We start from the raw sequence: 19,088 nt of genomic DNA, 5'->3' as shown, positions 1-19,088 counted from the left end.
TTTCACTGGTTGTACTCTGTGTTTTTCTTTCTTGTTAAAACTCTGACATGTTAAACAAAAGTTGGAGGATGGTTGTGGGGAGGATCGGTTCAGCATGGGGCGTTCTGATTGCTTCTTAATGTGACTTTTACTACGAGACTTTATGGAACTCCAGTTGTGTCCATTAATAAAGATACAAAAAAAAGAAGGCAGCAAATGTACATGTTGGTTCCACAGGGTCCCCTGGAAAATATAGATCAAATCAGACTTTACAGGGTAAAAGTAATTTGAACAGGGGGAAGCATATAAACAAGTCAAGTCAACAACAAGTCAATGACATGATACAATCTGCATTTTTAACTCAGATAACTTAACTTTTTTTTTTTTTTACTGACTTAATACATTTTAATTTCTGCACTGTTAAGTAGAATGGAAATGACTTTTTTGTAAATTGTCTCGAGATTACCTATTGTAAATTAGTGTTATATAAATCAACTGAATTGTTTTAAGAAAGGTTACAATTTGCCCAACGGACTGGACTGTTGGTATGGACATACCATAGCCTGGTGTCTTGAGCAGGTATAGGTCACCCCTTGCGATAATAAGAAGCTGTTGTCAGAAACCGTGATGTTAAGTTTGACTTGAGAAGCAATTTTCTAAGACACTAGTCATAATATCCTGTTCAACATAATTCTCAGTAAACAGAGTATTAAAAGTCTAAAAACGAGCATAAGAATCACCATAAAGTCATGAGAAAAATGCTTGTGAAAACATTCTTGCTCCAGAATCTGGCTCAGGAAAATTACAATTTGAAAAAAAAATAAAAAAATCAGCTAAAGTGGGTGGTGCTTTAAGGTACAGAGTGACACAACCAAGTGTTGGGGTAGATGGAGAGGAGTTAAGCAAGGCTGTAGTAGCGCTGTTACCAACTTGGTACTTTATTGTTATACACTGCTCAAAAAAATAAAGGGAACACTTAAGTGTTCCCTTTATAAATATATATATATATATTTTTTTTTCTTTAATTTATATCTTTATTTTTAATTTATTTTATTTATATATTTAACTTTTATTATTATGTTGTGTGTGTATATATATATATATTTTTGCTAAAAAATAAAAGCATAAATACATATTTTGATAAATATATTATTCTTTATATATTTATTATTTAATTTATATATTTATATTTATATGGAGGACCAAAACTGACATAATAAAAATTATATATATATATATATATATATATATATATATATATATATATATATATATATATATATATATATATATATATATATATATTTCTTTTATTTATATCTTTATTTTTAATTTATTTAATTTATATATTTATCTTTTATTATTATGTTGTGTGTATGGAAGCCCATTTCCGCCATGAAAAAAAAAAAGCTAAACAGGAAGTCATAATTATGAGATTTAAAGTCATAATTTCGACTTTCAAAGTCATAATTATGAGATTTAAAGTCATAATTTCGACTTTCAAAGTCATAATTATGACTTTCAAAGTCATAATTTCGACTTTCAAAGTCATAATTATGAGATTTAAAGTCATAATTTCGACTTTCAAAGTCATAATTTCGACTTTCAAAGTCATAATTATGAGATTTAAAGTCATAATTTCGACTTTCAAAGTCATAATTATGACTTTCAAAGTCATAATTTCGACTTTCAAAGTCATAATTATGAGATTCAAAGTCATAATTTCGACTTTCAAAGTCATAATTTCGACTTTGAAAGTCATAATTATGAGATTTAAAGTCATAATTTCGACTTTCAAAGTCATAATTATGACTTTCAAAGTCATAATTTCGACTTTCAAAGTCATAATTATGAGATTTAAAGTCATAATTTCGACTTTCAAAGTCATAATTATGACTTTGAAAGTCATAATTTCGACTTTCAAAGTCATAATTATGAGATTTAAAGTCATAATTTCGACTTTCAAAGTCATATGACTTTGAAAGTCGAAATTATGACTTTGAAAGTCATAATTATGACTTTGAAAGTCGAAATTATGACTTTGAAAGTCATAATTATGACTTTGAAAGTCGAAATTATGACTTTGAAAGTCGAAATTATGACTTTAAATCTCATAATTATGACTTTGAAAGTCGAAATTATGACTTTAAATCTCATAATTATGACTTTGAAAGTCGAAATTATGACTTCCTGTTTAGCTTTTTTTTTCATGGCGGAAATGGGCTTCCATACCTTACAATGATAGTATGTGAAAAAAAAAAGAATAAACCCCAGGTCTTTTTCACGTCACTAGGTTTAATTTTGGGCTAATTATCACCAGCAATGAAAACCACAAGTGTACTTTGGCGCAGACGTGTCAGACCTCACCCTGTCTATATGCATGGGATAAGCAATTTACAGAATAGCTTTGTGACAAATAGACCAGGTGCCGCATGAAACGGTAAACGAGACACACAACAACTCACGACACGATACTCATACACATGCATGAAAAGCATGCCAGTAGCCGGTGTTATAACGAGCAGGGGTCTATCGGACCCCATCGTAGCATACGAGGGTTAAGCTACACACAAAATGTTACTTTTGCAACATCCCCAAATCTGTTTCTACTGTGTAGGACTGATATATATTTGGTGATCAAATTACAAATAATAGTGGAGATTTTCAGAGGGTGAGAATTTGGCGGGTGGAAGGGTTAATTATTGTTATCTTAATGTGAACCGTCAAAGTACATGCCCAGTCGTCAGAGACGTTAGTGACGTGGAATGTTAAGTTTCAGTTTTGCTTTCAGGAAAAAGCGTGTCTAGTGAAACAAGTTTTTGTGTCTCTTTGCTTTAGTTTGGGACATCCCAAAGGTCCGAAGCCGCTGAAGCCTGTTGTGGTAGGCTATATGATATTATCAGCTTTCTAATCGTTTGTGCTAAATAGACTAAATGGCAGGTGGGAGCATTCTTCATGGTGGAGGAACATGGACAGGGAACTAATATTATGAATATGAAGACACTTGGACTGGTTAAGCAAATGAAGGAAAGTTGGGATTTTACTGTTTGTCTGCAGCTGGTTACAATTTAAGTTTTAGTCAAAGGGGTTTGAATATGATTTAGTGGGTGGCAAAACAAGTGGTGGAAACTAACTGATCTCGACAGGTAACCTGCATGTTTTGCCAAGTTGCTATCCTGATTTAACTTTTTGTGTATTTGATGGAAACAGATTTTTCTTAACATTTTAGTAAATATTCATGACTCTAACTAAAAGGCACAAAGTGTTACTTCTTATTGCATAGCATTATGGATATACATATTCCGATTGCTGGATCGCTGTCCCACTGGTATGCCTAGCAGTAGAAATATTGTTTTAGTTTTTATGCAACCTGAGGAATAAGATGGACTTATGTGATAGACGGTTTCAGTTTCCTAGTCAAGAGTGTAGCCCACGACACTGACAAACAACCTCATAAAGCAAAAAAAAAAATAGCATGTCTTTTTTATTATGCAGATATAAAAATCGTTTTGAAACTTCAACAAGTTTTGAAGGTCTAATTAAATCCTCTACTGAAAATGTAAAGTTTTATTTAACTGTTTTGACAGAAGCTGGTGATCCTATGATGTTGGCCCAGAAGGTTTGGAGCCGAGTTTGGCGCCACCTTTTGGTGTTTGCATTATGTGAACTCATGACTCACTGCCAATCTCACAGCACAGGTATGAGACTAATAGCACACTATGTTTAACCTGAACAAAATGAAGCAGGATTTTAATGTGTGGAAGGAGACAAGCAATAGAACCACACCTTGAAAGTGACATCAAAACTTCATTCTTTCACACAAGTAGGCCAACACCTCAAAGGAAATGCACAAACATAAAAAAACATGGCCTGATCATGATCTTCTTTTGAATTTTGATGTCAAAAACATTGATATATTAACAAATGCAGAATTAGCAATCTAACTAAAAGCACTAGACATAAAAACATTTGAAAATTGTGAAAATATGATTTTGAGAAGTTTGCATAATTACATGCATAGTGAAACATTTCCAGCCTTTATTTCTTGAAATGTGTACATTGCAAAAACATAAAGCCTTACCAAGTATTTTTAGTCTCGTTTCTAGTGCAAACATCTCATTACATTTGACATAGACATAGGGTTTGTTTTAAGTAAATAATTCCTTAATATTAGGCACCAGCAGCCCTCCCGACCCCATTAAGGGATAAGGGTGTAAAGAAAATGGATGGATGGATAGATGGATGGATGGATTCCTTAATATTGGTGAAAAAGTACAAGTTCCAATGGCAGATAAATTTACTTAGAACAAGACAATTTCCCCATGTTAAAATACTACTCAGACTTTGTGTTTCTGCAACGATCACAGCGGATTTACTTTGTAAGTTGATGTGCAGCTACTGTTAATATATTTTGTTAAAACTGTAAAAGCTTATAACATGGAAAACTTTAAGAATTTTCTGAATCTTTTCTCAGGCTTTTCAAAGCAGCGGACTCTCTTTTTGGTTGGAAAAACTGGCTCTGGAAAGAGTGCATCAGGAAACACCATCTTGGGCCACTCAGCATTTAGAGAAGACGCCTCGGCTGAGTCGGTGACTAAAACCTGTGAGAGACGAGAGCGACTGGAAGGAGACACAAACACGGTGGTGATCGACTCTCCTGGATTATTTGACACAGATAAAACACAAGCACAACTCAAAGAAGACATTGGGCAGTGTGTTAAGCTGTCAGTTCCTGGGCCTCATGTTTTTCTGGTAGTGATAAACTTAAAGTCGAGATTTACAAAAGAGGAAAAGGACACTGTGAAGTGGATCCAGGATAACTTTGGCTCTGATGCTGCCACTTACACCATAGTCCTGTTCACTCATGCTGATTTGCTCAGAGGTAAATCTGTTGAGGACTTTGTGGCAGAAAGCAAAGAACTACAAACTCTAATAGATAGGTGTGGAGGAAGGTACCACTCGTTAATCAATGGGCAGAGTTCAGACAGAAAACAGGTCACAGAACTTCTGAATAAAATAGATGAAATGGTTCAAATAAATGGGGGAGACCATTACACCAATAGCATGTACAAAAAAGCCCAGAGGGACCTGGTGGAGGAGGAGTTAAGAGCGTGGAGGAAGGAATATGAGAGGAGAAAGGCAGAAAACAAAAGGTGTGAAGAAGAGGAACAAAGGGACAGAGATAAGGAGGACAAACGTCATTCTTGGTGTAACGCAGTAAATATTGGTTCCAAACTAGTTGTGTTATTGTCCGGGAATCCCTATGTTCTTGCAGCAGATTTACTACTTGATCTTTTTGTAGACAAATGTGAAGTCATTAACTATTTGAAGGATAGAACGGGAAAAAATGAGCCAACATATCACAACGATGCACAACAATGAATGAACTGTTTAATCAGGACACTGGTAGACAACAGTTCCTAAACTACAGAAAACAAGGACATAAAATCAAATCCAGGGGCTTTTATTGTCTCTATCTGAATAATTCAGGCTTTGTTTGATTTTCACCTGGGATTTTCTTATTATTTTGTGCATGCGAACACTTTATTTTAACATAACACATCAGTGCTCTTTTAACTTGACAAAAATAATGCACAGTTGAGATTTATTTTCCTCACAGAAACATATGTTCAACAACTTAGTAACAGGTTTGGCACATCTTTTTTGATAATTTCTCACTTAATTGTAAATATGTGCAAATACAGAAAAAAAAAATGGTTAGGATTGACTGTATGTAACCATTGTGCATTACTTCAGTTTATCATTTTAAGATCATGTTCTTGGTTTTAAATGTTTCCAATTAAGTTTCTTAGTTTTGTTTCAAGGTTTTTTTGTTTTGTTTTGTTTTGTATTAAGGGTTTAATCTGAAAGGGGAGTAAGAAGACAATTCCTAGTTTTAAAAATCTGGAGTGGTTGCATCAGTTTTACTGTACTTGATTCAATTCAATGGTTTTTCTTTTAATAAATGCTTACTCGAATATGCTTCTTACATTTTCTTTTCAATTAATCATTTTCTGATTTCATTTAAATTGAATTTGATCCTATAAAGGGGAAACAATACTTAGTGAAGTAAGTATTGACGGCCAAATGAAGCCTCATGAAGCAGTGAAGCTTTCCAGTCATTTGCTTTGCCCAAAGATTTATTACTTGATGCTTCATTTATTACTCACAACAGTGACATCTGCTGCTGGATCAGTTACAGCCTTGTGACTTAGGTCATACTTCAAAAAAATAGTATGCGACATTGTCACAATGTTTTTGTAAAACTCATACTTAGTAGTAGAAGAGTCAATTAAATCCTATTAAACTGTCATTTTAGTTATTAAAATTATTTGACTGATTTGACAATAAAGAGATTTATTGTCTTGCTAGTGCAGTGCTTGTTAGGGCACACAATGTGCTTTGGGTTTGGACTTGCTTCATGAAAAACATTTTTTTTTCCTTTTCTTGGATTTCTAATTGGCTCTGATCCACCTCATTAAGCTACTGTCATGAGGTGAGGTTGGTGAGGAGAGACGCAGGCTGGACCCAGGTTGTAGGCAAAATGATGAATTTAATGAAGAAATAAGCTCAACAGTCAAACAAATAGACAGCACAGTGAGCTGAAATGAAGCCAACACTAATTGAATGAGCGTCAGAGCCAACGCAGACACAGGACTTAAGCCAGTTCTACTGTGACGACAAAATAACCAGAAACTCAGGACTAAACAGTCCTACTGAGAAACTGAACTACAAACTACAACGGACGAGGACCCGACAAGAGAAAGACAACAGGTGGGTTTAAATACACAGGGAGGGTAATCAGGTAACTAGACACACCTGGGAAGCAATCAACAGGGAAGACGGGACAGGAACCGGACTAAACACAGAAAACCTCAAAATTAACTACACAGAAAACCCAGAACCGAAAAGCTATACGCAGAATTTTACTTTTGCAACAGCCCCAAATCTGTTTCTACTGTATAGATCTGATATGTATTTGATGATCAAATTACAAATAATAGTGGAGATTTTCAGAGGGTGAGAATTTGGCGGGTGGAAGGGTTAATTATTGTTATCTTAATGTGAACCGTCAAAGTACATGCCCAGTCGTCAGAGACGTTAGTGACGTGGAATGTTAAGTTTCAGTTTTGCTTTCAGGAAAAAGCGTGTCTAGTGAAACAAGTTTTTGTGTCTCTTTGCTTTAGTTTGGGACATCCCAGAGGTCCGAAGCCGCTGAAGCCTGTTGTGGTAGGCTATATGATATTATCAGCTTTCTAATCGTTTGTGCTAAATAGACTAAATGGCAGGTGGGAGCATTCTTCATGGTGGAGGAACATGGACAGGGAACTAATATTATGAATATGAAGACACTTGGACTGGTTAAGCAAATGAAGGAAAGTTGGGATTTTACTGTTTGTCTGCAGCTGGTTACAATTTAAGTTTTAGTCAAAGGGGGTTTGAAAATGATTTAGTGGGTGGCAAAACAAGTGGTGGAAACTAACTGATCTCGACAGGTAACCTGCATGTTTTGCCAAGTTGCTATCCTGATTTAACTTTTTGTGTATTTGATGAAAACTGTTTTTTCTTAAAATGTTAGTAAATATTTATGACTCTTAACTAAAAGGCACAAAGTGTTACTTCTTATTGCATAGCATTATGGATATACATATTGCGATTGCTGGATCGCTGTCCCACTGGTATGCCTAGCAGTAGAAATATTGTTTGAGTTTTTATGCAACCTGAGGAATAAGATGGACTTATGTGATAGACGGTTTCAGTTTCCTAGTCAAGAGTGTAGCCCACGACACTGACAAACAACCTCATAAAGCAAAAAAAAAAAATAGCATGTCTTTTTTATTATGCAGATATAAAAATCGTTTTGAAACTTCAACAAGTTTTGAAGGTCTAATTAAATCCTCTACTGAAAATGTAAAGTTTTATTTAACTGTTTTGACAGAAGCTGGTGATCCTATGATGTTGGCCCAGAAGGTTTGGAGCCGAGTTTGGCGCCACCTTTTGGTGTTTGCATTATGTGAACTCATGACTCACTGCCAATCTCACAGCACAGGTATGAGACTAATAGCACACTATGTTTAACCTGAACAAAATGAAGCAGGATTTTAATGTGTGGTAGGAGACAAGCAATAGAACCACACCTTGAAAGTGACATCAAAACTTCATTCTTTCACACAAGTAGGCCAACACCTCAAAGGAAATGGGTAAAAATAAAAAAACATGGCCTGATCATGATCTTCTTTTGAATTTTGATGTCAAAAACATTGATATATTAACAAATGCAGAATTAGCAATCTAACTAAAAGCACTAGACATAAAAACATTTGAAAATTGTGAAAATATGATTTTGAGAAGTTTGCATAATTACATGCATAGTGAAACATTTCCAGCCTTTATTTCTTGAAATGTGTACATTGCAAAAACATAAAGCCTTACCAAGTATTTTAGTCTCGTTTCTAGTGCAAACATCTCATTACATTTGACATAGACATAGGGTTTGTTTTAAGTAAATAATTCCTTAATATTAGGCACCAGCAGCCCTCCCGACCCCATTAAGGGATAAGGGTGTAAAGAAAAAGGATGGATGGATGGATGTATTCCTTAATATTGGTGAAAAAGTACAAGTTCCAATGGCAGATAAATTTACTTAGAACAAGACAATTTCCCCATGTTAAAATACTACTCAGACTTTGTGTTTCTGCAACGATCACAGCGGATTTACTTTGTAAGTTGATGTGCAGCTACTGTTAATATATTTTGTTAAAACTGTAAAAGCTTATAACATGGAAAACTTTAAGAATTTTCTGAATCTTTTCTCAGGCTTTTCAAAGCAGCGGACTCTCTTTTTGGTTGGAAAAACTGGCTCTGGAAAGAGTGCATCAGGAAACACCATCTTGGGCCACTCAGCATTTAGAGAAGACGCCTCGGCTGAGTCGGTGACAAAAACCTGTGAGAGACGAGAGCGACTGGAAGGAGACAGAAACACGGTGGTGATCGACTCTCCTGGATTATTTGACACAGATAAAACACAAGCACAACTCAAAGAAGACATTGGGCAGTGTGTTAAGCTGTCAGTTCCTGGGCCTCATGTTTTTCTGGTAGTGATAAACTTAAAGTCGAGATTTACAAAAGAGGAAAAGGACACTGTGAAGTGGATCCAGGATAACTTTGGCTCTGATGCTGCCACTTACACCATAGTCCTGTTCACTCATGCTGATTTGCTCAGAGGTAAATCTGTTGAGGACTTTGTGGCAGAAAGCAAAGAACTACAAACTCTAATAGATAGGTGTGGAGGAAGGTACCACTCGTTAATCAATGGGCAGAGTTCAGACAGAAAACAGGTCACAGAACTTCTGAATAAAATAGATGAAATGGTTCAAATAAATGGGGGAGACCATTACACCAATAGCATGTACAAAAAAGCCCAGAGGGACCTGGTGGTGGAGGAGTTAAGAGCGTGGAGGGAAGAATATGAAAGAACAAAAAAGACAGAGCAAGAAGAGGGAAGAAGGTATAAATCCAAGTGTGAAGAAGATAAACAGGAGGCAAGAAAGCAGAAGGAGAGAAAGGGAAAACTTCGTTTTTGGTGTAGAGTATTAAAAATGATTTCCAAAGGAATGAAGTTTGCTAAGAATAACTACTTTACATCAATGGGAAAAGTTCTTGGTTTTGTCGTTGAAGACTGTGAACTTTTCGAGTATGTGTTTCCTTAAATCAGTGAGAAATGTGACAAAATGAACCAACAAATCACAACCATGAATGGATGAATAGAACGGTGACAATGTCTAAATATCGTCTACAGATAACAAAGACCCATAATCCTATCTTGATGTATATTGTCAATGTCTGAGTAATTTTGGTTTTGTATTTTGGTCCTCTGATTCTTTATATTTTGATTGTTTGTTTTTGATTGATTGCTTGTTTTTTGGCAGTTGAACACTGATTTCATCAGCATAACAGAGCTCTGCTCTTAATTATCCTGATGCAACACACACACAGTTTATGCTTTCTGCAGACACTTATTTACACTTAATATGTCCAACAGCTTATTGACAGGTCTGGCAAATTTCTGATTGATGCAATGAAAACTGTGTTATTGTTATTGATGATTTATTTAAATGTATTACTTTTCATTTGACAAGTTTAATTGCAGGGCTGCACAGTGGCGCAGTTGGTAGAGCTGTTGCCTTGCAGCAAGAAGGTTCTGGGTTCGATTCCCGGCCCCGGTCTTTCTGCATGGAGTTTGCATGTTCTCCCTGTGCATGCGTGGGTTTTCTCCAGGTACTCCGGTTTCCTCCCACATGTCCAAAAACATGACTGTCAGGATAATTGGCCTCTCCAAATTGCCTGTAGGTGTGAGTGTGTGTGTGCATGGTTGTGTGTCCTGTGTGTCTCTGTGTTGCCCTGCAACAGACTGGCGACCTGTCCAGGGTGTACCCCGCCTCTCACCTGGCACGCCAGCACATTTCCAACAGCTCATGCTGCACAAGGTGCCTCAAGGTGCAATTAAGGATAAGTAAAATGACTATGGTACAATCACATATCAAGTGGTAAAGATTTACATTGCATGTGTGAAATTGAGAATTATGTCTAAATACGAGGACTAAAAGCTGAACAATCAGACAGTTTATGTTTAATAATTTGAAAACCTCAAAATTAAAACTAAAACTATAATAAGTGTGACAAATAAGATGGAAATATGTCACTTTTAATTATTGTAATTAAGCACAAATAGTAAATATTGTGTAACTATACCACATATTTACTTCACTTTATCATTTAAAGATCATTGGAGGAAAAAAAACACGTTTGAAGTCATCAAGTGGTTTTAATTTAACTTTCTGATCAAAATTGCAATCAGAATGTTAGTTAAAAATATGTCAGAATTAGAGTTGTAAAATTTTTTGTTTCGTTTGAGTGCTTTGTTTCTTTTACATTTTATTTAAAATAAAGTTCCAGTGGATGGTTGCTTTATTTTGAAAAGTTAGAAATGATTTGTATAATTTTGCTGGATTTTGTGTAATGTACTTCTGTTTAAATAAATCTTTATTGAAACAGGTATAGTTTAGAAGAAAAGGATTTTCAAGATGTAGAGATTTAAAAATAAGAATGTGTATATATATATGTATGCACTAGTACGATTATCAGCAACAACCACATAGATGTCCTTTTTGTACACGTGGCTTTCTATGCACGAAACATCGACAACAGTGGAGCTGTTTTTTTCCTGTTTTTTTTTTTTTTGTTTACATCAAAGATATTTGTTATAAGCGGTTTTGCACAGACCATGCATCACTTCGTTTTGTGCAGGGGAGCGTTTCATATCTGCAACTGGACATTTAAATGTATTTTGTTACTTCAATAATCTCTACCAGCAGGGGGCCACAGAGAGTGACTTTAGTATGATGAGAGGTTGACATTATTTCTACATTTGAATTTTGGAGAGGCTAGGGTTTCCTCCCACGGACCAAAGACTGTGGGAGGAAGCCAGAGAGAAGACATGCAAATTCTATGAAGACCCAAGGCCATCTTCTTGCTACAACACAAATGAGGAACATTTGCATTTACCTGCAGATTCACCCGGGCGGTGGGGGTGAGTTCAGCTGTTTGGCTCACCTGCGTCCATCCAAGGTTGTCTAAGAGACAGAGTCTAAGAGAAACTGGCTTCCGGTCATTCGACACGAGTCTCTAACCCTTGTGGTATCTTTAGCCCTGCGTGTAAAAAATTTAATTTTGAATTTTGATGTACTTAATTTAAACATGGTTGCTAACTCCTAGCACAACAAATGCATTTGTGGTTAGAAGTCCAAACCCCACAAACAGAGATATTTTTAATAAAGAAAGAAATTACTATTTAAAACAAAAAAACTTAAGTAGTGCAACCAGGGCCTAAACCCAGCAATGCCAAAAGATGAGAAATCTGAAAGGAAAACCCAAATAACAACTATATATGTGCCTCAAAACTCATTGCTGACAGAGCTTCTTGCTTCCATCCAACACCCCTGAGATAACTTACTGAAAGGAAACACTTCAGCTCCATTGTACAAACACTCGCACCAGGAAGTAAGAAACGTCATGTGTTTATTGCAGAAATCCTCAAAATTTCCTGTCACAGTATGGGTCTAGTTGATAAAACACTGAAGACTGAATGGACTGAAAAGCTTGAGTTATGTTTTGCAAAAAAACCTGCTCAATATTACTCGATTCTGATTGGTGAAGATGCAAACAATGGAGGGATGTGATGCACCCTGGAGACTGACTCTCCCCCCATCACCTCTCAAACAGATTTTACAAAAAAACAGTGAGAAAACCTCATATTGTTAAAGAACTTGATTAAATTCATGTCTCTTTTTCACATTAGCAAAACATTCCAGTCAAACCTTCACACGATCACGTTCGGTGCATTCAGAAAGCAGCCGACAGCCTCTGCAAGCGTTCTCATATTCAGATGCAGCCCAAGGACAATGGAAGGAAATGGGAAGCTCCCAGCACATAGCCAAGACTTCCAGAAGTCTCCCCGAACGCCAATGTGAAGCTTTAGAGCAACATTTTAAGCAATAATTCAGACTTCAGATCTGCTGGAACAAACTTGGTCACCTGGGACGAGGAAAAGGTGGATCCAAAGCGATGGCTGAAGGTAAGAGAATAAACCTGATGATCCGCTCCAGTCACCTTTATGGAGCTTTTGACTGGGATCATAGGGTGACGTTAAACTGGGAGAAAGAACGCTCAGATGGATTTCAAAAAGAAATGTATTGCTTCATAACAAAGATTGCTTTAACAATTTACTTGTTTTTATCTCGATGGTCATTTGTCTTAGAAATACAACTGAGAGAGAAGAAGCCGAGAAGTTTGCCTCGGTCTGATGGGTGTGGTCTCTATAACTTTGACGGTATGCTCCCTCAAACTTCATTTTCTGAGAAATCTTGTTAAATCCTAGTAAATACACATATTGTAATTAAAGACCATTTTTAACTGTTTCTTGTGATTGCTAATGTACTTCTTTTTAGCTTAGTATTTTTATTAGTAGTTTTTTAGTTGCCATGTTCCAATTCCTTTTTCTGATGTTTGCTCTCCAATAATACACAAAAAATAGTGTTACTGCTGTAATTCGATAACCTTGACATGAAGCAGCTGAGTTTTGGTGTTTCTGTATAAATTGAAATGACTATTTATTCGAGTTTAGATAATGAATAAAAATGTATGAATGTCTTTTTTTTTTAATTTATCAGAAATGTTCTTGTATTTTTTGCTACTTAAGTCAATGAATATAAATCTAAAACAGTCATTTGGAGACATTTCTAATTGTAATATTGTAAAATCAAATAAAAAGAAAATTAAGCACAAGTTAAAGACTTAAGTTGAAAATAGTAATTTAAAATAGGTGATATGTAATTCAGGAAAAATTAAAAATATTTCTGCAGGCATTATTTGTTTATGTTTTATATATTTTGTGTTATGCCAGTGTTGTCTTCCACAATTGACAACAAGCAGCAGCAGTTATACCAATAATCACAATACTTGTTTTAATCTACAGCCTCAATTATGACAGTATAAAAAATAAGCAGTAGACTTGACATGAAAGCAGTAGGATGTGCCATTAAAAAACAAACGTATAAGAAGGATTTCACTTTTGAAAACTTAATCCAGTAGTAGAAACCACATGCACATACATTTGGTGCCTAAATTTACTAACAGAAACAAAAACTAAAACCATTTAATGAGATAGAAAATAGAGTAAAACTTGCAACTCAAGTCAAAGTCTACTTGATGTTTGTCCCTCTGTTATTTCCTGTTTCCTGCAACTGGTGATGTCGAAAGGTCAGGGAGCTTTGAGAATACAAAATAACAACCAAAAACAAAGACGTTTGAAGATGTGAAACAAAAACACTCAAAAGATAAAAAATTAACGTTAAAACAATGAAAACAGTCGGAGAAAATTAAAAACAATAAACTCTGACCTTCTCCAATAAATACATTGGTCCAAGTCTATTGACTTTCAAATGTTAGAAGCATCAATTTAATATCTGTCCTTACTGGTTCTACTGGAGGTCAGTATGCCAAAAGGCCAATGCTCTACGTGAAAGGCTGGCAGTGGGTCTGTGTGTTATGTTTGCTTTCTTGTACTTTGTGTCCTTGCTTTGGCTGGCATGTGTCAACTTGCATCAATATATAATTGTGCAGTTCTGTAAGAAATCCATAGTTCAGTTACTTAGTTTCTGCTACTGGCAAAAAAAAAAGTAAGTGTACTCTACTGATGTTCTACCGAAACAGCACAAAACTTCCATCCTCACTTCAGCCATTTAACATGTTTTTTTAATATAAAGTATTAACTTTGATTTCAATTCGCAGCTTTGGATTTGTCTGGAGGGTTAAGGATCGTCCTGGTGGGCAAGACTGGATCAGGGAAGAGCGCCACAGGAAACACCATCCTCGGCAGAGCTACCTTCAAAGAAGATCCGAGCCCGGTGTCGGTGACCAAGCACTGTGAGACGCAGAGCGGAGAGGTGGACGGGATCCCAGTCCAAGTGATCGACACGCCGGGGCTGTTTGACACAGGAATCACAGAGGAGGAACTGAAGTCCAGGATAGAAGAGTGCGTCAAGATGTCGGTCCCTGGACCCCACGCGTTCCTTCTGGTGATCAGGCTTGGAGTCAGGTTCACTGAGGAGGAGAGGAACGCCGTGAAGTGGATCCAGGAGAACTTTGGCGACGACGCCTCCATGTACACCATCATGCTGTTTACGTGCAAGGATCAAGCCAAAGCAGACAATGCCCTGAAGGAGTGCAAGGAGCTCCGGAGACTTTCGATCACGTTTGGGCGCAGGTACCACGCCTTCAACAACAACGACGCGGACGACCGCGTGCAGGTCACAGAGCTCATCAACATGATCAAGGAAATGGTACAAGACAACGGAGGGAAGCACTACACGAACGAGATGTATGAGAAAGCCCAGAGGAAGCTCAGGGAGGAGGAGGAGCGCAGGAGGCAGGAAGAGGAGGAGAAGAAGGAAGAAGAGAGGAAGGTGTGGGACGAGGAGAGGGAGAAGCAGCAAAAGGAGCGAGAGAAGAAGAAACAGGTTCGGAGGAAGAACATCCGCGTGGCCTCGGCTGCCGCGGTGGTGTTGGTGTTAGCCGGCGTTGTCATAGCGGTGGGGGCGAACACCACCGTGGCGCTGGCTCTAGGGGCTCCGACGCTCGTCCTCGGGGTTTTATGTGGTTTAGCCGCCATTTGGGTTTGGAAAGGGATAAAATGTAAAGCTAAAAAAAACAGTCCGGTGTAATTAACACAAAATCCTGTTTGTCGGTAGTAATATTACAAATAAAGCAGAATATCTTACACAAAATTAGCTAATATTGGTATGTATGTCAAACCTGTTCTGGTTTTCAGGAAATGTTTCTCAAATGAACAAAGTAAAGCTTGACTGGAAAATGAATTTAAATTAGAAATATTTAGGTCAGGGGTGTCAAACTCAATTTTATTTGGGGCCATATCAAGGTCACAAATGTTCTCAAAGGGCCAGTTGTGGCAGAATGTATTGAAAAAAGCTACCCACTAATAAACTTAAAATATCAATAAATAGCTGTGTCTCTGATGAGTACTTCTTAAAATTTAATGACACTGAACATCTTTTCACTTTGATGTAATTTGAAGATATACAAATAAAACTGTTTTGATTTGATTGATAAAATAATATTTTAGCACACAATTGTTATTTTAAAGGTTCTATTTAATTCCCCTCTATGGAGTAAAAAGGGTCACTTATATAGTTACGGCAGCCTTAAGTTTGACATGTGATTTAGATGATCAAAGCAGTATTTTTAAGCAAAACTGTTGTTGAATTTAACTATTAAATTCATGTTTACACACTTTTAAATGAACTTGTTCAACCTACAACCCTGAACTGACCCACAGCTGGATCATATTGGACCTGACCTGCAGGTCTTGGCAGCACAGGTGTACTGATGTTCCATACACAACACTGCTCTGTGAAAGAATTACTCTTGCATACCTTTTTTGACCAACAGATTTCCTGTGCAGGTGATTTGTTGCTCCTTATTTAAACTGTGACCTGCTGCAGTTTCCTGTGCTTTATTATTAGCAACTTGCAAGCTCTAAGGAAATGTGAAACAATGAAGGGAAAATCCTCTTGTATTTTTTTTTTGTGGAAGCCTCTGAAATAAATCATAAAGATTTTGTTTCCCTCTCTGTCTCAGCTTTTAGCAAAAAGTGCAGAAAGAGGAGAGAATTAGAAAAAGGTAAAACATGCACTAGATGTAAGTATTGAAAAAAAATTTACAAAATAATAAACATGAATTTTGTGTATTATATCACATGTATAGATCAGGCTGTGTGTTACTAGCCTCAGTTTTGTGTTTTGGTTTTCTGTGGCGTTTCACCTCTTGATTCCAATAACAAGAAGAAATTTAAAGAATTAACAGATTAAGCATTAGTTAATATCTGATTTTCACAAAAACTGATAACCAGAAGGTGAATCACAGAATGCGTCACCAATGATTATATATGGACATGTTAGTAATAATTTCAATTACTTTGTGTTGCCTCACAATAAGACGGTCCTGCATCTGAATCCTAGTCTTTCAGTACAGATTGTTTTTCTGAGTACTCCAGCTTCCTGTCACAGTTTAAGAATATGTCTCTGTGTTGCACTGTGATGGACTGATGACCTGTCCAGGATTTACCCACATCTTGTCCACTGACTGCTGGAAATAGGACTCAGTGATCCTGCTGGGAGAAGAAGGTTTTAGGGAATGGATGATTGTACACATAAATTATGTAAAAATGTCATGTTTGCAACAATAATCCTGGGTTGCATTGATGATAAAACATTTGACAAATGTGGAAAAAAAAGAAAAATCACAAACATTTTTACAGCAACGTACATGCAATTGTTTCCTCTTCCTCTTTATGATGGTAGTTCCTTAGTTTCCCGTAGAAACAGCCATTGTGCAAACTTAATGGGCATGTGACTCATGTCTAAAATACGTGTACACATACCTGCTATTTTGAAATCTGGTTTGTTGCTAATTGGTCATGGTGGAGGCCCATCTCAGATTATCTTGTCTCAGGCCCAGGCAAGGTTGTCATCTGACCTGACTGGAAATATGACATTTTCTTGCCGGCAGATAATCAGCCATAGACAAAACATAAAGTGTGTTTTTGCCAGGAAAAACTGTTAACTCTGTGATGTGACAAGTTATACAACATTCCAGAGACAGCAAACCTATCTGAGGAGAATTCGTAGTTTGTGCAGTTCCCTGTCCTTTAAAGCAAAATGAACCCTTTGATACTGTGCAAATAAAAAGATGAAAGATAACTTTCCTGATGTTAATGAATGTTTGGAATTGGATCTGGACTATGCAGCATTGTCCTGTATATATGACGGTAAAATATTTTTAGTCCTTTCATTAAAAAACTACATTTGAAAAGAACTTGATTTTCTCCCATTTATGAACATTTTGCATTAAGAACAAAATAGTCGTGCAGTTATTCTTCATGTTAAATTTGATTCTTCGACAAAAGAGGGGAAAAAAAACTCATCGTCATAAAACATTATTCATTTTTTATTTTTAAATAAAACAGAAAGATAATGTAATGCTTTCTCCACATACTTTATACATTATTACAGTGATAAGGTGGATAGGTTTATTGTCCATCACAATCGAAATGGAGAAATGTCTTCAATATCTGGCATAAATCATACAGACATTTAAAAATTAGAATGACATAAATAAACATAATGAAAGCAATATTGAAATTAAAATATTCCTAAATGTACATGTATGACAACACTCCAGTCACTTAGTTATTGCCTGTTCTAGGTCTGATGAACCATCCAACACCTTTCACAATCGCTGCACCTCCAAGAGCCAACACTTGTGGTACAGATAAAGCTACTGCTGCTTCCTCTGCCGCTAGAGCACCAGCAGCAGCAGGTGCAGCTGCGCCTGCTGCTGCACACAATAAATAATTTCCTGCAGTTCCCACATAGCTCCGGGCCTGCTGCCACCATAGTTTGTTCTGGACCTGTTTGTAAATCTCGCTGGTATAATGACCGCCGTTCAGTTGGACAGTCTTTTCTATGTTCTCAAGCAGATCAGCCACCTGAGTGCGGTTTCCTTTGCACGTATTGTCAAACACAACATATCCAGCTTTGCAGTCACTGGTCAGCTTCCTCAGATCAGGGCTTTTGTGCAAATAGTTCTCGATGGTGTCTTTGAGCTGATCCCCCCCAGTGAAAACAACGATTGTGTACTTTGAGACTTCCTCGCCGAAGTTGTCTGTGATCCACTTGATGGCATTTTTCTCCTCCACTGTGAAGCGCGCAGAGAGATTGATGACTAGCAGGAAGATATGTGGTCCAGGGAGAGACAGATTGACGCAGTTCTCTATTTGACGCTTCAGTTCTTTCTCAGTAATTGATGTGTCAAACACCCCAGGAGTGTCAATGATAGTCACTGTTCGGTCGTCCAGGTGGACGGTTTCTTTCTGGCATGTCTTCGTCACAGAGGAAGGAGACATCTCTGCAATAAAAGCGTCCCTTTTCAGGATGGTATTCCCTGTTGCACTTTTACCAGATCCGGTTTTTCCCAGGAGGACGATTCTCAGGTCTTTGGACAGGACAAAACAAAATGTGTCGAGAAATGTCGAAAGTTTGATTTAGAGTGAGGTAAGGATATTTTTTTACTGAGCATGAATAAGCCATGTGTTTAAAAGAAGAAATACCGACCTTTAGCTGAGGTTGAATCCATGTTCTGCAGAAGGCAAAACTAAAATAAGAAAAAGGAATCTGGATCAAATCTGACTGAAAGCAACAAAAATGGGTCTGCCCGTAGCTCTAACTAACTCCTGTCTGACCTTCTGCAGCATTTCCGGGAAAAAGAAACTGCTCTGTGCGTCACACGTGACCCGTTTCATGAAAAACGAAACTTACAGAACAGCTGATAACAATAAAGAGTTCAACCCCAGGTTTATAAGCCAAATAAAAAAAAGAAATTGCTAAATCTCTTCTTAATCTGTCATTTTCACTCTTAATCAGTGCTGAAATTCCACTTCAGCTCACACAGAGTACAAACATAAATACAGTTGT

At 36.8% G+C, this 19,088-nt stretch overlaps 4 protein-coding genes across 4 annotated transcripts; 3 read left to right on the top strand and 1 right to left on the bottom strand.

Annotated features, from left to right (window-relative positions):
* Positions 1-2,741: 2,741 nt before the first annotated feature.
* Positions 2,742-5,670, top strand: LOC145551207 (GTPase IMAP family member 9-like). Its single transcript, XM_081605699.1, has 3 exons — positions 2,742-2,860; positions 3,567-3,677; positions 4,454-5,670. Exons 2-3 carry the CDS (start codon positions 3,581-3,583, stop codon positions 5,359-5,361), a joined length of 1,005 nt encoding a protein of 334 aa, XP_081461825.1. The 5' UTR covers positions 2,742-2,860; positions 3,567-3,580; the 3' UTR covers positions 5,362-5,670.
* Positions 5,671-7,180: 1,510 nt separating this feature from the next.
* Positions 7,181-10,929, top strand: LOC108166987 (GTPase IMAP family member 9-like). The gene is made up of 3 exons (XM_017309242.2): positions 7,181-7,209; positions 7,919-8,029; positions 8,797-10,929. Exons 2-3 carry the CDS (start codon positions 7,933-7,935, stop codon positions 9,687-9,689), a joined length of 990 nt encoding a protein of 329 aa, XP_017164731.2. The 5' UTR covers positions 7,181-7,209; positions 7,919-7,932; the 3' UTR covers positions 9,690-10,929.
* A 1,280-nt stretch (positions 10,930-12,209) lies between these two features.
* LOC103469658 (GTPase IMAP family member 9-like) lies at positions 12,210-16,174 on the top strand. The gene is made up of 3 exons (XM_008417876.3): positions 12,210-12,613; positions 12,797-12,868; positions 14,329-16,174. Exons 1-3 carry the CDS (start codon positions 12,604-12,606, stop codon positions 15,258-15,260), a joined length of 1,014 nt encoding a protein of 337 aa, XP_008416098.2. The 5' UTR covers positions 12,210-12,603; the 3' UTR covers positions 15,261-16,174.
* A 1,370-nt stretch (positions 16,175-17,544) lies between these two features.
* On the bottom strand, positions 17,545-18,879 carry LOC103471571 (GTPase IMAP family member 4-like). The gene is made up of 2 exons (XM_008421022.3): positions 18,729-18,879; positions 17,545-18,609 (listed from the first exon to the last, which is right to left on the bottom strand). The coding sequence occupies exons 1-2, from the start codon at positions 18,748-18,750 to the stop codon at positions 17,801-17,803; spliced, it is 831 nt and encodes a 276-aa protein (XP_008419244.1). The 5' UTR covers positions 18,751-18,879; the 3' UTR covers positions 17,545-17,800.
* Between the last annotated feature and the right edge of the window lie 209 nt (positions 18,880-19,088).

The sequence above is a fragment of the Poecilia reticulata genome, chromosome 1, assembly GCF_904066995.2.
Source record: "Poecilia reticulata chromosome 1, P_reticulata-male-v2, whole genome shotgun sequence".
Lineage (NCBI taxonomy): Eukaryota > Metazoa > Chordata > Actinopteri > Cyprinodontiformes > Poeciliidae > Poecilia > Poecilia reticulata.
Note: the sequence above shows the minus strand (reverse complement) of the source record. Positions and strands in the feature narration are given on the sequence as shown.